This window comes from Hemiscyllium ocellatum, chromosome 21 (genome assembly GCF_020745735.1).
Source record: "Hemiscyllium ocellatum isolate sHemOce1 chromosome 21, sHemOce1.pat.X.cur, whole genome shotgun sequence".
Taxonomy (NCBI): domain Eukaryota; kingdom Metazoa; phylum Chordata; class Chondrichthyes; order Orectolobiformes; family Hemiscylliidae; genus Hemiscyllium; species Hemiscyllium ocellatum.
In genome coordinates this window covers 48,776,488-48,796,343 of record NC_083421.1, presented here as the reverse complement: position 1 = coordinate 48,796,343, position 19,856 = coordinate 48,776,488, and the positions used below count along the sequence as shown (strand labels likewise).

Genomic DNA, 19,856 nt, shown 5'->3' with positions numbered 1-19,856 from the left:
CCACAGTTTGCGACCAATTCAGAGACTGACCTGAATTGTATCTTCTTTATTAAACTCTTAGCATTTTGGTCACACCTCTAATGTGTTTGCTTGTGTCATGTTTGTATTTATTCTTGCACGTGGCAAACAATAAACTTACTCTTTAATAACTCAAGAAAGCCTGGTTAAATTGACTCCTTTTATAACAAGCTCACTTTTGGAACTGGGACAAAGAGAAGGGAACTGCTTTAAAGTGAATCTTGTGACCATCAAAAGGGGTGAGTGAACAAAGGAAGGGAGTTTGGCGACTGCTCTTCACCTGAGAACTCCGGGTGATTTGCAGCATCCCATCTGGCACCGTGAGAAATTGAGGAGCTTTGCCTGGGGTCTTGGCTTCACACAATGCCCCTTCAAACATATCGTAACCATAGCGATCAGATTCAATTTGCCACAAACCCACGAGAATATCAAATGCTTTGTCAAATTTCTTTTTACCACTGCCAATACGAGAAGCTACAAATTCTCTCCAGCACTTTTTTTTTAAAAAAACAGCAATGCAGAGAGAGAGGAAATTTCAATTACAAATATAAACAGAGTATATCTTAAGTGTTGGTAGTGACAATGCACATTATTGTGTGAAACAGTTTAAACAATACCAGACACTGTTTACTGTCTCTTCATAAATCCTGCACAATTTACTAAGGTTTCTCTCCACCACACCTGAGATTACGTGCCGTTGCCTTTGGTTAGTTTCTGCACTTTGCTTGTGAAACTACAAATGTTTGTGTAAACTGGTACCCTCCTATGACTTACAAGGCAGATGAAAAATAAAGGTATCATGAAATGTGGAAGATGTCTTCTGCCCTCTACTGAAACATCTAATTTAAAAACTGTTGACATCTTCATTGCATGTAGGTTGCATACTTCTGCAGTGCTGTCAGAAGGCAGGGTTTTCCATCTCAGAGGCTGCCAAAAGCTCAGGGGGCAGTCCACATCCTTTTAATTAGAGCTGACTGCCGTGACATCATTGCACTGAAGCTTCGGCTGGAGCCCGCCCCCTGCTATCTGTGGTGGTGAAGGAAGGCTCTGCACATTGTACATCTGCTCCTGCAGCTCACAAAACAGAGGGAGTGCAGGAAAGGAGGTCCAATCAAGACTTGCCTACGTGCAGCAATTCTACTCTTCAGAAATGTAAATACATCACACACAAAAAAAAGAGGATCCAGTGAGTTTGTCCTTCCCCAGTTATGTGCTCAGAACTAAGAAGATGACATACTGGATTTGAGCGTGCTTCATAACAATGCCATGCTGATGTTGCACATTGTCTGGTCTAACTACAAGGCACAAGTCAGACAGACAGTGGGCTAACTCACTGCCTTAATAGACTGCAAGAATTCTCCTTACTCAGTTTTACAACTTCTTTTTTGCAGTAAATAGTGACGACCTATGGCGCTGTTAACACAAAGGACCTGCTAAATGCCAATAGGAGAGTTCGGAATAAAATATTTTCTTAAAAGAAAAGAACTGTCTTTTTGGTATTTACTACTTGGAACTGATACCTGGGCATCAAGCACTTGAAAGTCTCTGACAAGAGAGCTACAGTGATTTACACAGAGGAGAGATTGGAGTTTCTGATAACAATCACTCTGGTGAGATGCTACACTTCACACAGGCATTTTGTGCAGTTAAAGAGCAGAGACAAGAAAGTTGAGGGTAAGGACGACCGTACTGGCCACAGCAATCTGGTAAGAACGTTTCTTTCAGTTTCTCCTTAGACTTACATAATGAGTTCTAAATGTCAAATACAAAACAGAAACCAACTCAGGGCAGTTTTTTGTACGTTCAGAAAAGACGATAATGACTATGACAAACCAAAAATTGAGCTGCATTCAAAATAATATTAAAATCTAGTTTTTTTTTAAACAGACCAGCGAGGTAGTCAGCTTAAAACAAAAATCAGAAAAATCAAGTGACTGCCTTCAACATTTTTTTCTCAAATGAAGGATGATGATTAGAAATGCACTGTGTAACTTAGGGAGCACAGTCCAGAGCTTGATTCTGAGGAGACTGGCTCACATTCTCAATTCTGTCACAAACTTTCTGCCTAATTTATTGGCCAACAAAATTGGCACCTTCGCTTTGTGCGCTTACTGATTTAGGATTTCTTACAGCTGACTGGAAAGTTACTTTAACCAGTATTTCACACTTTCTTTTTAAAGCACTCAATTGCACTACCAATGCAGATCTGAAAAAACGCAAGGATCAGCCTGTATAGGACAAGATGGGTTAATTTCAGAAAGGCTATTTTAACTTACACTTCAGGGTAACAGACAGTAGTATAAAACTTCTATGTAGAGCATCACGTTACACATATTCAACCAACACAGAAAAAATTACCTGAGCTTCAAGTGTTACAGAGTCAGCTTAATATTGCTGAACGATTTTAGAAATGTAATCACTGAAGTATTCAATTCAGAACAGCAAAGAACAAAATACACATCTATCGAACAAAAACCAAGCCAGGTGTTTATTTGTTTCAATATATTTTATAAACTGGGTTGAAAACTACTTTGTAGCACACAGTCTCAAAAAGGAAAATAAAGTTAAGGACACAAAGGATTTTTCTTTCTCAAAAGGTACTTGTCGTACTGATCAGCAGCTTGCCTGTGACAGCAGACTTTAATGAGGTGCCCAAAAATGCCAAGAATGCCCAGTGCTGATCACTCTGAAGACGCAGTCTCTTCGCTTGGCAGCCTTTCCTGACAAAACCTCCGTGTGGAGGCAGTGAATGAAACAAACGTTTCTTTCTCTCGGGTCACAGTGTGAGTACAGGAAGCGACAGGGGTTAGAGGAGGAGAGGATGGGGGGAGGGAAGGGGCAATGAATGACAACTGACAAGATAGCATGGGACAAAAACAAGAGAGAGACAGAGACAGACACACAGTGACATTTGAATTTTCTTCCCATATTTTCTTTTTTGTACATTAGGAGTTAAGCCAGTGGGTTCACCACATGAGACACAGTTTCCACATGTGGGCTGACACGGAGAACAATCTTGGCAGGCTCGGTCGAATGCTGCCGCTGAACTAAAGGAATAACAAAACTGGGCACACAGTAGTTATCTCTGAGCCAGGTAACCCATGCTCCCTCCACTCCACCCCTACCCCCACCCCCACCACAGGAACAGTGGGGAGGCCTGTGGGGGGCTGGGTCCTGCCAGATCTTTGTTCAAAATCTGACATGAGAGAGAGAGAGAAAATAATCCTCAAGGTTTTTTTTAAATCACAGACATGTGAAACGTTTGAGCAATTCAAGGCAGATCAGGTTACCAGTGCTGTGTACCTACATAAGCCATATCCAAATGCAACTGCCGTGGAAATTTCACACACACACACAAAAAAAAGTGGTCAGAAAGTTTTAAAAACTCTTCCAGACACATTGGTTGGAGTGGATTATATAGTGCCTAGGATCTGAAGTTTCTTTTGCTTGGTTATGGGAAGCAAGCAAATTTCTTTTTATCTTCCAGAAACCTTTGCATTCAAACTCTCATTGAGAGTGGTACAGTCAATAGAGTGACAGTGATTTAGATCATCCTGGTTTATTGCAGTTCTAACTGTTAGAGCACATGGTGCTACTAAATAGAGTGTTTGAAGACTGACATGACTCTCTATATTAAAAAAATATAGACTTGTCACTACCAACCAATCCAGCCAATAATTGAAGTCAACCAGTAAACTTATTTTTTTTGTGAATATTTACTTTATTCACAAGATATTTAAAAGTATCATCCAAAAGGTTTCAAATTGTATGTTAAGGAAAATGCAATAATTTTTTTTTCTCATTGGGTGCCTCAATCCAGAAGCAATGCATGTGGCATTTACTGTGTATGTTCAGTGACAATTGTACAGCCTACAAGGCTCTAAGTCACCAGATCTCTGGTTGGGTCTTAGGCATCAACCTTTCCTCAGGTTTCAGCAAATTCCTCAGCATGTCGCCCTCCAGACTTTAGAATACGCCAATCTGCAACATTTGGCCAAGAACTACTCTGCAGTGGGAAACCTAATGGTGAGAGCACTCTCCTCACCACAAGCCATGGTGTAGCATGATGGCTCTGTGGTTAGTACTGCTGCCTCACAGCTCCAGGTACCTGGGTTTGATTCCAGCCTCGGGTGACCACCTGTGTAAAATTTGCCTACTCTCCCCGTGTTTGCGTGGGTTTCCTCCAGGTGCTCTGGTTTCCTCCCACAATCCAAAGACGTGCAGGTTAGGCAAATTGGCCATGTTAAATTTCCTATAGTGTTCAGAGATGTGTAGGTTAGGTGCATTAGTCAGGGGTAAACATGGGATAATAGGGGAAGGGAATGAGTCTGAGTGGGTTACTCTTCGGAGGGTTGGTGTGGACTTGTTGGGCCGAAGGGCCTGTTTCTGCACTGTAGGGGTTCAATGAATAACAGCCAGGCCACATTGAGGCGCTTGCTTGGAAAGTTGGCAATGAGATATTGTGTCAAATAACTGTGGCCATCTGCTCAAAACTATTGGCCCAGTGATATCAAGTTATCTTCTTAAATTGTTGCAAAAGCTTTAAAGTTATCCTCCCCGACAGACCTGCTTAAACTTTTTGTAGCCTGCGAATTAGTTTCTTAGAAAGACTGAAGTTTTCAATTCCATCTCATCATTTTTTGCCCACAGCACAGTTCTATCATGTCCACTAAGTCCTAACTAGTTACATTTTACAAAATTCTGGTTACAATCATTCAGATCTTCATCTCAACAGACCATACAGTGCATCACTAACAGATTCCAACATTTCTCTTGCATTCATTAGAATCTTCCCAAATACTCCACGTTCCGTTTTGTTGATCCCATTTCCTTTTGTCAGGAAAAAAAGCAAACCTATTCAATGGATTATTGGACTTAACTCGAGCCAATTCAGGGACTTCCCCATCAAGAGTGCAGCAAGTCACCATTGTTACTGGCGCAAGAGCCTGAAGTACAGTGCATAATACATATGTGGACAGATACACAGATGCCATCAGAAGCACCATTGTGCAGCGGTGGTTGAGGAGGAGCTTGCTGTTCTGACTGTTGTTTGTAACAAACACATGCTTCTAAAAGTGTGCTGTAAATATAAAGAGAGCCGCACCCAACCATTCCCAGTTACCTAAAAATAAAATCGATTTAACTTTCAGCTGGTGCCTGAGTAGCACAGGCAGCAGAACACTTACCCTGCACAAACTACAGGTGGCCTTCCATTCAGAGGCACACAGGAGCAATGCCACTTTAAGACTTGGCCATATTAGTTCAAGTTTCGTTTCTCAATTGGACTGAGGCATTATGCTGGGGCATGCCAACTCGAGAGCACAAAGTCATCTGACACAGTTGGCTCACCTCTTACAATAAAGGTTTCTTCGGAAGTATTGTTCATCGAATGACACAAAGCCACGATGAGGTGATGGAGATTTCCACAGACTAGACGTGAATGCTATGTACTTGGCTCTTCCATTCCCCGACTGCCCCCTCCCCCCCCCAGCCTCGCTGACTGCAGCTACATGGCTACAATTGATCCCAGAGAGTTACAAAACAGGGAGACAAAGCAAGTGATGACAGAAATAAAAGATACCCAACAAATAAGTTGCAGAGTGTTAATGGCTCTCAGCCAATCTATCCTGGGGGATTCAGACTGGTAATACTTCAGTACAAATTACACAGAAGGCCGCGTATACAAAATATATTGCAGCTTTCAACAAATGCCATTTGCATCTATACAGTACCTTGAATGTGACATTCCAATGCCGTTTACAAGAATATTAGAAAATATATTTTGACATGGAGTCACATAAGGCAATGCCAAAAAGAAATCTTTTAGGAAGAGATGTTGAAAGGTGGCAGGATTTAGGAAGCTTGGGTGGGGGGAGGAATCAGGTAGCTGAAGATATGGCCACAATACTTCTGAAGAAACCTTTATTGTAAGAGGTGAGCCAACTGTGTCAGATGACTTTGCGCTCTCGAGTTGGCAATGATTAAAAATGTGATATTCAAGAGGCTAGAATCAGACCACGCTCGACAGTCATGGGCTAATACTTCGGGACAAGATTGGAGAGAATATTATAGTATCAGAATTCTGTACATGTGCCTATTTTGCCTAATTGTGGATAGATTAGAGCACAGCACAAACTGTTCTGAAGCAAAATTCTGACAGAGTCCAAAAAATTAATTGTGGCTTAGGCCTATTTGTGCTGGAATGCTACTTTCCATTTTCCACCTTGTAAGATGCCAATTATTTTCTTTATCCAGAAGAGATTCAATAACAAACAAGAAGGCAAGACAATAAATTAAAGCAGAGCTGAAAACCAGCCAAGAATTTGCAAAATTTACTTCCAAAGTCCACAAAGTTGCAACAAACCAAAAGACGATTGAATTTAAGATGGGTAATATTTTGCCAGGTACTAAGTCCTTTCCAAGAAGCCCTCAATGCCACCAATTGACATAATACACTCTCTAAGTGGAAAGAAACAGTTTATTGCCCACTAATTACATTTCCCTTGACATTAGAATTGCTCACAAATACCGCAGTGCTGCAATGATCCACAAAATATGTTGCAAGGGAACTTCCCAGAACTGCTAGATATCATTAGACATTAACTTTTACAAAAAGTATTAGAAAGAACAGCTCCAAACCATCACAAGGAGATATATAAGGAGCTAGTCACACATAATAAAGCGTTTGCTCTTCCCATTCTAGAATCACACTGTTGAAGTGAAAGGTAATACCAAACCCCAATGCAGATTTAAATGCTGCAGTACAACAAAAACAGTATGCGTTTATCCCGCATCAGTAACTCAGAAAATGTCCCCCGGTGCTTTAGAAAGGAGAGAACTGACAGAACACAGCTATGGAAGTGTTTGAGTAATGACCAAAAGTATGGTCCAACTGGTCAGTTTTATTGGTTGGCAGACAAGTCACGTAATACATTGGAGGGATTTAGCAAGGTCATTCCAGACTGTACGTCCAAGACAATGGACGGTGGACCATTGAAGGTGGAATGGAGGGAGGATAGATAGAAATGAGAACAAACACTATGAAATGGAGAAGATGGACCGGGGATAATGGTGGAAGAATACAATTGAAATGAGTTTCAGGTATAAAACTGCAGTCAGTGAGAAAGATTCATTAGTGAGATTGAAATAGAGTGCAATTTTAACTCATCCAAACCTGCACTGGAAAAGTTTTAGCTACAAAATGCAAATATCAGAAATATAGTTGTGCCCTGAAAATTTAGCCCTCATGTGTGAAAAATATGCACACAATATTGGAATTCGTACATTGTATGCTACATGAATATTAACAAGGCATTCCTATGAAACCATCTGTGGCAAAAATCAGATAACTGTTGCAAAGAAAATGTAATTTTGAAATAGTACGGTATTTCCCCTCATTAACTCTGAAATTTTTTTGGGGTGTGTGAGGAAGTGGTGTGTGGAGGAAATTCTGGAACCTAAATGCTGCTATACAATTGAAGTCAGTGAGGCAACAAGAGCATTATTTTTTCACTGATATTACCAACTGCGTAAACATCATAAAAGAAACTTTTTTAAAAAAGGCATAAATTTGGCAGTGATTGTGAAGATTTGTGATCCAGTTTCCTTGAAAACCACCTGAGGACAACACAAAGTAATCCTCTCACCAAATCGATCCTTTTAGAGATAGGCAAATTGGATTCTGGGTTCAATCTCATTTACCATGATAGTCCATGATAGTCTTCTCTCCATTCTGAGACACTAAGGCATCAGCGTATCAAAGTGAATTGAATTGAATTCGGTTTAATGTCACCTGCACTCACAAGTACAATGAAAAGTTGCCGATTACACCTCCATCTTAGGAACAAAGGCACCTAGGTACAGAATCTTCGTTATTGGTGTATATGATACTTCTGAGTGGTTTTGAAGAGAGAGTCAAAGGCCAAATGTTGCCCAAAAATCAACCAAATCAATACAACAAGCCATTCTCCATTGTACAGATTGGGAAATCAAGCTGATGAGTGCTCAATGCCTCAGAAACTGTCTGAACAGAAAAGGAAGTGACAAAACAGTACATATGGAAAAAATACATTTTGTCTTCTTTTATATATTAAAAAAAAGAACAGGTTGTAGCAATACAAACCTCAGCTAATTCAACAAAACAATAACTTATTGTTTTCTTCATTTCCGTGCTGTACATCCCTATGACTCTATGATGATGACTCTAAAATAGCATGTCCTGGGATGACTCCAAATCTCCACTGGTTGGAGTCATTTCCAGAACAAAAGGTTGTGGTTCTTCAAAGTCAACAATCCCAATTGAAGGCCATCACTGCAGGAGTCCCTCAGGCTAGTGCCCTAAAACCACTCATTTTGAGTTGCTTCAACGACTTTCCTTCTACCCTCAGGTCAGAAGTGGGAAAGCTTGCCGACAATTATACAATGTTCAGTATAATTTGTAACTCACCAAATACCAATGCGAAAACAGACTGTTTCAGTGAAACCTGGACAATATTCAGGCTTGCGTTGATAACTAACTAGTACCATTCATGTCACAGAAGTAAATGCAATGGCCATCTCTGACAAGAGAGAACATGATCATTTCCCCTTTACATTTAATGACATTACTATTGCTAAAACCCCCTATTTTGAAGGGGTTATGACTGATCAAAAGCTGTGGCTACAAGAGTAGGGAAGCCGGTTTATTATCCCTAGAGTGTTAATCCAGAGATTCATGAAATGTTCTGGGGATCCCAGTTCAAAGCCTGCCACAACAGATGGTGGATTGTGAATTCAATAAAAAAAAACTGAATGAAGAGTTGACTGATGACTCAATCCGTTGCTGATTGTCAGGGAAAACCCCTCCTGGTTCACTAATGCCCTTTAGGCGAAGGAAATCATTACCTGGTCTGGCTTACATGAGACACCAGACCCACAGCAATGTCAATGAGCCTTAATTGCCCTCTGGGTAATTAGGATGGGCAATAAATGCTGTCTAGCCAGGGACACCCCCATCCTGTGAATGGGAATGAATTTTAAGGAAGGTGAAACTGGGTATATGTATACCCAGTGCGGTTCAAGAAGGCAGCTCACCACGACTTTCTCAAGTAAAAAGTGAGATCTGCAGATGCTGGAGATCCGAGCTGAAAATTTGTTGCTGGTTAAAGCGCAGCAGGTCAGGCAGCATCCAAGGAACAGGAAATTCGACGTTTCGGGCAAAAGCCCTTCATCAGGAATTGCCCGAAACGTCGATTCTCCTGTTCCTTGGATGCTGCCTGACCTGCTGCGCTTTTCCAGCAACACATTTTCATCTAAACTATTTGCCAATTATAGCTGTAGCCAATTCAGTCCATCATGCCCTTTCTCAAGGGCAATTAGGGATCAGCAATAAATGTTGGTCTGGCCGGTGATGCTCACATTCCAGAACCAAATAAAAATAAACCACAGAGTACATGTTCAGAAGCACCCCTTTTGGCAGAAAAGAAGGGAACTGAAAGAAAACAAAACTCCAAGATGACAGCTGTGGTGCAGCTGAGTTATTTCCTTTTCTGGAAGAGAAAACAACTACACAGAAAATCAGCTCAAGACACTTGTGCTGGCTCAGTTGAGTTGAGTCCTCCCAAGATTGGTAAGCCTCCAAATTTGAGGTCATGTCTCCCTCTAGTCCCAGCCCATTCAAACAAATGCTGTAGAATGCACGAAGAATTTGGAGCATGAATCCCATTCCCTGTCCACAAACATTCACTTCCAGTAAAAACTCCACACCCCTGACTCTTCCAAAGGTTCACGTGTCCCAGAGATCATATTTTTCCATCAGCAGGTGCTCCATCTGCTTAAGATTGCTCAAATGTTCCCACAAACTCTAACTCAAAGAATGGAATTCTCACTGAATCAATGTTAAACACTTCTGAGGTCTGGGATTTATTAAGCCTTCCAATTTTTGTATATAAACAGATTTGTATTTAATGGCAGTAACTGAGGAGCTGCACTGACTCAGACTGCATTTTTATAACAGTCACCCGCCAGAGACAATTGCTGCCATAAAACACCCTTTTAATGAACTATTCCAAAAACAAACAGAAAGACTCAGATATATTTAAGATAGGAATTCCTTTCCTATGCATGTTTCGAATTTCTCCATCATTCATTCCCCAGGATTCGAGGCTAATTACAGCATTTTTCTCTCAGGTTTCTCCTACAAACTAACGAGTGCAATACCTTGACTCCGAAAACAAATTAAATACTTGCTGGATTTATAAACAAAAAAGTCACTTGATTAACCAAAGTGCAACTTCTGTTGAACATCAATGACTTTTTATCAGTCACATAATCTAATGAGTTAAGCTAAGCATTTCTCTCTCCTTTATGGTTGTTTCTTCAACTGCACGGCAACCAGTATCTCGACACCAAGTCACCCTTTATTTACATGTGCACAGCACACTGGCTGGGGCCAGCCAGCTCAGAATCAATCCCTCAACTGAGGAGATTCTAAATCCCTGACTTCGACCTATTTCGCTTCATCAACCTGTTTAGAGATGTTGTTATACACCTCTGGAGCAAATGGGACTTGAACACAGGTCTCCCAGCTCCAGGAGTACAAGGCATTACCACTGCACCTCAAGAGGGCCCATGCTGAATAATTTTCTTTCCCTCAGAAGAAACTCTAATATGCTGGTCATTTTTTTGGTTAATAATCCCCCTATTTATATTGGTCAGCCGGGGCTCCCAGATTGGCCCGAGTTAACAACCCCAAACAAGGATCTCAGTCAATAAAATCCACCCAGCTCCAATCACTACAGCAAACAAACAATTCTGAACTCACTCGGAATCAGAGGGAGTGTGTACACTAGTTTTAAGCAAGCAAGCTGTGAAAATATTGTGACTAGAATGTTCTGGGGGTCTAATAGCATGCAAATGAGACACAAACATTCATCGCAACAAAGACAAGACCAGTAACAAAAGGGAAAGCACAGTTCTTATACTCAGTAGCTGTTCGCATGTAGAACTCTGCCCTATCCAATAAGTTGATTATATTTGTGTCACCTTCATGATTGGTGTCTACAATGTTCCTAAATGATTTAAAACATCAACTGGCACAATGATAAAAATCACAGCAGCAGGTTATAGTCCAACAGGTCTACTTGGAAGCACACTAGCTTTCGGAGCGACGTTCCTTCATCAGGTGATGACCACCTGAGGAAGGAGCGTCACTCCGAAAGCTAGTGTGCTTCCAATTAAATCTGTTGGACTATAACCTGGTGTTGTGAGATTTTTAACTTTGTACACCCCAGTCCAACACCAGCATCTCCAAATCATGATGCAATGATGGAATAGTTAAACAAAAGCGTACGTGTCATTACTTTCTTAAATCGATCCTCTGGTGTACAGTTCATTGAAAAAATGTCACAGGCCTAGAGTATTATCTCTGAAGATAACATGTGAAATGGGCAGATAATATTAATGTATTTTAATACAGAACAATTCAATCCAGAATTGGTTTAAATAGTAATGTTTGAGGCCACAACTTGGGGATCTGCAAAGGCAAAGGCATTCTGCTTCAGCTTCCAGTTCACGATAAATTGATATCATAAGACTAGAGAAGGATGGTAACAATTTAGACCATGGAACAGGACACTGATTAGCAAGAGGCCTCTGGTTATGGCTCAACAACCTGTTATGTGATCAAAGGGTCACACAAGATGCTTCAAATACAACAAAGCAAGAATTAAACAATGTGTGCTTCATTTTGAACTGATTGGGGGGGGGGGGGGGGTGTTGGGGAAGGGACAAAAAAAAGGTCAAAAGAAGAAAGCAAAACCTGCGCGAGGAACTTAAAGTGTCTTCAAGGTGAGGTCCTGTGACTGATTTGGACAGGCAATCATACATATTCGTGGAAGTTCTTTACAGACAGGTTTCAAGATTGAAGTTACATCATACCTTATTCGGTTTTAGGATTAGTATTTTAAAACACTGATAAATGAAGCAAATTTTCAGAGACATTACTAGCTCTAGATTTCACAAGTTATCCAACAATCTCCATTGGATAAGTCTATCCTGGGGGAGGCAATGGCCTGGTAGTATTATCACCAGATTATTAATCTGCAGTCCTGCCACATCCAGTCGTGAAATGTGGTGGATAATTAAACAACTCACTAGAGGAACTCACCTAATGTTCTGGGGAAAAACCTCTACCCAAGGCCCTAAAGGAGCCTTCCACATCCATCAAAGTTTTACCTGCACATCCACTAATATCATTTATTGTATCCGTTGCTCCCGATGCGGTCTCCTCTACATTGGGGAGACTGGGCGCCTCCTAGCAGAGCGCTTTAGGGAACATCTCCGGGACACCCGCACCAATCAACCACACCGCTGCGTGGCCCAACAATTCAACTCCCCCTCCCACTCTGCTGAGGACATGGAGGTCCTGGGCCTCCTTCACCGCCGCTCCCTCACCACCAGACGCCTGTAGGAAGAACGTCTCATCTTCTGCCTCGGAACACTTCAACCCCAGAGCATCAATGTGGACTTCATCAGTTTCCTCATATCCCCTTCCCTCACCTTATCCTAGTTTCAAACTTCCAGTTCAGCACTGTCCCCATGACTTGTCTGGACTTGTCCGACCTGACTAGCTCCTTTTCCACCTATCCACTCCACCCTCTCCTCCCTAACCTATTACCTTCATCTCCTCCCCCACTCACCCATTGTACTCTATTCTACTCTCTCCCCACCCCCACCTTCCTCTAGCTTATCTCTCCATGCTTCCAGCTCACTGCCTTTATTCCTGATGAAGGGCTTTTGCCCGAAACGTCAATTTCGCTGCTCGTTGGATGCTGCCTGAACTGCTGTGGTCTTCCAGCACCACTGATTCAGAATAATGTTCTGGGGACCCGGGTTCAAATCCTGCCATGACAGATCAATTTAATAACAAACAAAAAATCTGGAATTAACAATCCACAAATGACCATGAATTCATCAGCAATTGTTGGAAAAAAAAACCATCAAGTTTGCTAAATTTTTCAGGGAAGAAAATCAGCCATCCTTACCTGGTCTGGCCTGCATGTGACTCCAGACCCACAGCAATGTGGGTGACTCTCAACTGCCCTCTGAAATGGCCTAGCAAGCCATGCAGCTGTACCAATCCCTACAAAGTCTCAAAGTAATGAAAGCAGATGAACCGCCTGGCATCGACGTAGGCACCGGAGAAAGAAACGGCAGAAATAGCCCTATCGACCCTGTGAAATCCTCCTTAGTTACATCTGGGGGCTAGTGCCAAAATTGAGAGAGCTGTCTCACAGTCTAGTCAAACAACAGCTCGATGTAGTCATACTCACAGAATCATACCTTACAGACAACGTCCCAGACACCACCGATAGCAGCACAGTGGGATACAGTCAGTCAGTCAGGAGGGAGTTGCTCTGGGGTCCTCATGGCTTCATGTTAAACGTGGGCAAGAAAGCCTCCTGTTGATTACCACATACCATCCTCCATTGGCTGTTGAATCAGTACTCCTCCATGTTGAAGAACAATTAGAGAAAGCACTGAGGATGGCAAGGGCACTAAATATATTCTGAGTGAGGGATTTCAATGTCCACCACCAAGAGTGGCTCGGCAGCAAGTATTACTCATTGAGTTGGTTGGTTCCTAAAGGGCAAAGCTGCTAGACTGGGCCTGCAGCAGGTGGTGAGGGAGTCAAGAGGGAAAACCATACTGTCCATGACAGTATTGGTAAGAGTGACCACCACCCAGCACTTGTGGAGACAAAGTCCTACCTTCACATTGCGAACAATATCCATCATGCTGTGTGGCTCCATCACTGTGCTAAATGGGACAGACTTCAAACAGGTCTAGCAACTCCAGATTAGGCATCCATGAGGTGCTGTGGGCCATCAACAGCAGAACTGTATTTCAGCACAATCTGCAACCTCACGCCTGGCTTATCCCCCACTCAACCACTGCCATCATGCCAGGGGATCAACCCTGGTTCAATGCAGAGTGCAAGAGGCCATGCTAGGAGTAGCACCAGGCATACCTGAAGATAAGATGTCAACCTGATGAAGCTACCTAACAGGACTACTTGCATGGCAAACAGCATAAGCAGCAAGTGATAGACAGAGCTAAGTGATCCCACTACCAATGGATCAGATTTAAGCTCTGCAGTCCTGCCACATCCAGTCATGAATGGTGGTGGACGATTAAACAGCTCACTGGAGAAGGTGGCTCCACAAATATCCCCATCCGCAATGATGGAAGAGCCCAGCACATCAGTGCAAAAGATAGGGCTGAAGGAGTCACATAATGTGAATCCATCTCTGCCTCCTACAGTGGTCCCCAGCTTTACAGATATCAGTATTCAGCCAATTCGATTCACTCCATCTGATATCCAGAAACAGATGGAGACAGTAGATACTGCAAAGAATATGAGCCCTGACAACATTGTGGCAACTGTACTAAAGACTTGAGTTCCATAGCTCCTAGCCACGCTGTTCCAGTAGTTGTAACACTGGCATCTACCTGACACATGTGGAAAATTGCCCAGCTTATGCCCTATACATAAAAAGCAAGATAAATCCAACCAAGCCAATTACCGCCCCATTAGCCTACTTTCAATCATCAGGAAAGTGATGGAAGGTGTCATCAACAGTGCTATCAAGCAGCACCTGCTCAGCGACGCACAGTTTGGGTTTCACCAGGGCCACTTCGCTCCTGATCTCATTATAGCCTTTGTTCAAACATGGACAAAAGAGCTGAAATTCCAGAGGGGAGGTGGAGTGACGGTCTCTTGACATCAAGGCTGCATTCAACTGAGTGCAGCGTCAAGAAGCCCAGTAAAACTGGGTGTCAGGAGGCAAACTCTCAGGTTCTTAGAGTCATACCTGGCAAATAGGAAGATGGTCATAGTTATTGGATGTCAATCACCTCCGCTCCAGGACATCTCTACAGGAGTTCACCAGGATAGCGTCCTAGACCCAACCATCTTCAGCTGCTTCATCGATAAACTTCCGTCCATAATAAGGTCAGATGTGGGGCTGTTCGCCAATGACTGCACAATGTTCAACACCATTCACGACTCATCTGATATTGAAGCAATCCATGTTTAAATGCAACAAGATCTGGATAACATCCAGACTTGGGCTAACAAGTGGTAAGCAACATTGCGGCGGCACGGTGGCACAGTGGTTAGCACTGCTGCCTCACAGCGCCAGAGATCCGGGTTCAATTCTCGCCTCAGGGACTGACTGTGTGGAGTTTATACATTCTCCCAGTGTCTGCATGGGTTTCCTCTGGGTGCTCCAGTTTCCTCCCACAGTCACAAAGATGTGCGGGTTAGGTGAATTGGCCATGCTAAATTGCCCTTGGTGTTAGGCAATGGGTAAATGTATGGGTGGGTTGCGCTTCGGTGGGTCGGTGTGGGCTTGTTGGGCCAAAGGGCCTGTTTCCACACTGTAAGTAATCTAATCTAAATTTGTGCGATGCAAATGCCAGGCTGTGACCATGTCCAAATAGAGACAATCTAACCACTGCCTCTTGACAGTCAATGGTCTTACAAACACCGAGTCCTCCTCTGCTATCAACATCCTGGAAGGTACCATTGACCAGAAACCCAACTAGACTCACCATATAAACACAGCAGCTGCAAGAGCAGATCAGAGGCTAGGAATATTGTGTCAAGTAACTCACTCCTAACTCCCCAAAGCCTGTCCATCATCTCCGAGGCACAAGTCAGGAGTGCGATGGAATATTCCCCACTTGTCTGGATGGGTGCAGCTCCAACAAGGTTTGAGAAGCCTGACACCATCCAAGACAAAACAGCCCACACAATTGGCAACACATTCACAACTATCCACTCCCTCACCACCAATGCACCACAGTGTGTACCATCTACAAGATGCACTGCAGAAACGTGCCAAAGATCCTCAGTCAGCACCTTCCAAACCCAGGACCGCTTCCATCTCGAAGGAGGTGGTCAGTGGATACTGCCACCTTCAAGTTCCTCTCCAAGCCACTCACTATCCTGACTTTGAAATAGGTGGCCATTCCTTCACTGTCGCTGGGTCAAAATCCTGGAATTCCCTCCCTCAAGGCATTTTGGGTCAACCTACAGCAGGTGACTGCAGCAGTTCAAGAAGGCAGCTCACCACCACCTTTTCAAGAGCAAATAGGAATGGGCAATAAATGCTGGCCTAGCCAGCATTACCCACGTCCCACAGATAAATGTTTAAAAAAATGAAGATCCATAAGGACATGAGTGCTAAGAAGTGACAATGAACAACAGCATGTTGATAGTGATAGTCCCGAGGGACAGAATTAAGTCAGGATGACCCAAGATGTACGCAAACACAGACAGATGGTTAAAGTTAAATCAGGGTGGCAATTTGGTTCATAGTCCCCACCAGAATGATGCAAATTTCTCATTTTCCAGTCAGGATCTGTGCCAAGAATAAAGTGCCAAAATTAGTGTCTCTTTGTTTGCTGCAGGTCTGGGTGATCTGAACTGAGTTAAAGTGCAAACTTACAACAAGCGTGAATTTATAGCTACAGAACAAACAGCACAAGTCTGTGTTTGTTTTAACAGCGTGGTGATCACAGCTGGTTCTGGCTATTATTAATGGATATTGTGCAGCTTGGATAGATTTTGCCTCGATAGGTTTGTCTGGAATTGCAGACAGTGAAATTGTATTTGGGTAAAGATAATTTTCATCAATTTAAAAGATATTTGATCAATTTTAGAAAGACAACATTGTAAATGGAGAGGAACTGCATAATCTACAATAAAATATTTTGAAGAGTTTTTCCTTTAATAGTTTATTCATGTCTTTTCCCCCCACTTTTTCTGATTCAGAATTGCTGTTATTAATTATCATTACTCTGTCTCCCTAACAGAGGGCATACACCTATAAACACGATGAAGAAACTGACTCTTATAGTCTTCTTTGCACTGGTCAAGTCAGCAGTCAGTGTTGACAAAGTGGAGGAATTTCAGTCGAATGAGGAAAACAATGAGCAGGAGTTCATTTACACAAACAGATACAAACGTGCCACAGTGTCGATGGAAAACAAGTGCTCATATACCTTCATTGTTCCCCAGCAGAAGGTTACAGGCGCAATCTGTGTGAACTCAAAACCTGAATCGGTTGTGGAGAGCAGGGTCAATAAACAAGAGCTGGAGGTGCTCAACAATGAACTGCTGAAACAGAAAAGACAGATTGAGAGCTTGCAGCAGCTTGTCGAGGTAGATGGTGGGGTTGTTAATGAAGTGAAGCTCCTGAGAAAGGAGAGTCGCAACATGAACTCTCGAGTCACTCAGCTGTACATGCAGCTCCTACACGAGATCATACGGAAGCGAGACAACGCACTCGAAGTCTCCCATCTCGAGAACAAGATTCTTAACCAGACGGCAGAGATGATGCAGCTTTCCAACCGCTACAGGGACCTGGAGCACAAGTACCAGCACTTGGCATCGCTGGCAAACAATCAAACTTATCTCATTGCACAGCTGGAGGCAAGGTGCCAACTGCTGCCAGCTGCCAAACCCATGCAGCCACCACCTCCGAAACGCAAAATCAACCTCATTACAAACAATGAGATCCAACGAGATCAGAATCATCAGGACAGACGACAACTGGCACAAAACCTACTGCCAACCATGCCACCTCTTCCTTCCAACATGCCCTCTGCAAATACACCTTCTGGTAAGTGGATTACGGCATGCATTGCGCAGGTTAAAATGAGTAACCTTTAAAAGATCGAATTGCGACAAATGTCTCAGCAAGGTGAACACTTTTTTTTAAAAATATCATTCATGAGACGTGAACATCCCAGTCTAGGCCAGCATTTATTACCCATCCCTAACTGCCCAGAGTCAACAAATTATGGGTGTGGAGTCAGGGGTAAGGACAGTAGATCTCTTCTCTAAAGATGTTTTGGGACATTAGTGTAGAAGCTCATTAATTTAATATTGCATTACAGCAAACTTTTAATCACAGCTTCATGTTCAAGTTGCAAAAGATAGCACCTGCATCAACCACAAACAAAAACCGAAAGCACTGAAGAAACTCAGCAAACCTGGCAGCAGTGGTGGAAAGAGAAACAGAGTTAATGTTTTGAGTCCATTATGGATCTTCCCAGAACAGAAGAGTTAGATATAAGCTACCACCTCCTCAAGGCACCATGCCCTCACAGGGTATTGGTGACCATTGATTTCCATTGCTTTGGTCTCTGGTTATGCTTGGCTCAGTACCTAGTGATTTGGTACTTCAGAGATTGATAGATTCTTGATGTCACGATGGATTAAGGGCTACGGGGAGAATGCTGGTAAGTGGAGTTGAAATGCCCATCAGCCATGATTGAATGGTGTAGTGGAATCGATGGGCCGAATGGCCTTACTTCCACTCCTATGTCTTATGGTCTTATGCTTTCGGCAGCATGGCTGATCAGGAACACCCCACCCCCTGCCCCCAATCTGCTCTAACCACCTGCCATTGTGCGTTTTGAAAGTTTTACAGTTCGTCAACCCATTTGTTTAGCCGTGGTCCAAACACATCTCCCACAGCCAACAAGTCCAAGCAAGGGGTTTGAACTGGAGCTTCTGGCCCAGAAGTAGTGATGCCACCACTGCATCTCGAGAAGGGTATAAATAACCAGAGGTGATAGAATACTCCAAAATCGATTCCAGCCAACTGCACCAAAGTCAAAATTCAAATGTTCCTTCCTCCTCTGGTGGACACAAATCACTAGGCAGGAGGGAACAAATGTACACTGCGCTTTTCAAAACTTTAGTGACCTTATTTAGTTTGAACAAGTGTTGTTTGTGAGAGCGTCTGGGCGATAACAGATCACATCTCTGGGCGCATCATTAGGGATTTAACATTGAAACCCTGAACACTGATTCTTGGTAAACTCATAGTAGAAGGTGGTTCACCAAGTCAACTGTTTGTTCATTGAAAATAAGTGACATTGCCTGTGACCTCTGGGGTCAAAATGACATCATGTGTGTCCTAAACATTTCAGTTTAATCAATGAGAATAACATTCAAAATGCCTTGCCTCTCGACATTTTGTTGGCCATTTTAATAGATACTTTTAATAAATCAGTTCAGAGCTGTTATTCCACCTCTTTGGAGCAGATGAGATCTGAATCTGGACCTGCTAGTCTGGATGTAAGGACATTACCACTACTCTATCAGACCCCTTAAAGTGACTCTAGGTGAGGCTTGAACTCTCAACCTTAGCATTTCACTTGTCCTTATACTGTCATCCAAGTCCTATGCATTGATATCTTACATCAGTCGAGGAAGATTTAATAGATTTTTTGAATCGACGTATTCAGGAATGTTATGATACATTTCTGGAATTGGTGGGATTTGAGCGGAAGGCTTCTGGCCCAGAGGGAGGGATATCATCACTGCACCAAAACAGCCTCTCACATCAAATCATCTGGAAGACCGAGCCCAATTAAAGTCTTGAGTTTCTCCAGTTGTGGCCCATTTGAGAAAGCAGGGTTATGCAAGACTTTGGAGTAGAGGAAGGAACGACACATGGCAAAATCAGGGGGCTGTCTCTTCATTTCACTGAAGTGCAAGATCTTCATGCACAAAAAATAAAAACATTAAAAGGTCTTACCTCCCTGCGTCAAAATCACACACAAAACATGCAGCACTGAGAAGCTGAGATGCTCCATTTAGGCAAAAGTCTTTATTATCCCTGTGTACAAAAAATGCAGTTTTACCATGTACTAACAGGGCAGGCTCTCAATATGCAGCAAGTCGCGAGGACTCTTGTAGTGCAGTGGTAATAGCCCTAGCCATGGGTCAGGAGGCCCATGTTCACGTCCCACCTGCTCCAGAGGTGTGTCATAATACC

At 42.8% G+C, this 19,856-nt stretch overlaps 2 protein-coding genes across 7 annotated transcripts in view; one reads left to right on the top strand and one right to left on the bottom strand.

Annotated features, from left to right (window-relative positions):
- The window catches only part of LOC132825862 (ras-specific guanine nucleotide-releasing factor RalGPS1-like), a 781,992-nt gene that overhangs the window by 420,923 nt on the left and 341,213 nt on the right, over positions 1 to 19,856 (bottom strand). The window lies entirely within an intron of this gene.
- angptl2b (angiopoietin-like 2b) overlaps positions 1 to 19,856 on the top strand; it is a 123,800-nt gene that overhangs the window by 73,957 nt on the left and 29,987 nt on the right. Inside the window, exons 1-2 of one of the 2 annotated variants that reach the window (XM_060841435.1) lie at positions 1,030 to 1,724; positions 16,879 to 17,687. In XM_060841435.1, coding sequence (XP_060697418.1) covers positions 16,901 to 17,687 — 787 coding nt within the window. In that variant the 5' untranslated portion in view covers positions 1,030 to 1,724; positions 16,879 to 16,900. Of the gene's footprint in view, positions 1 to 1,029; positions 1,725 to 16,878; positions 17,688 to 19,856 lie in introns of those variants that run through there. The other variant, XM_060841436.1, reaches the window with a different exon arrangement.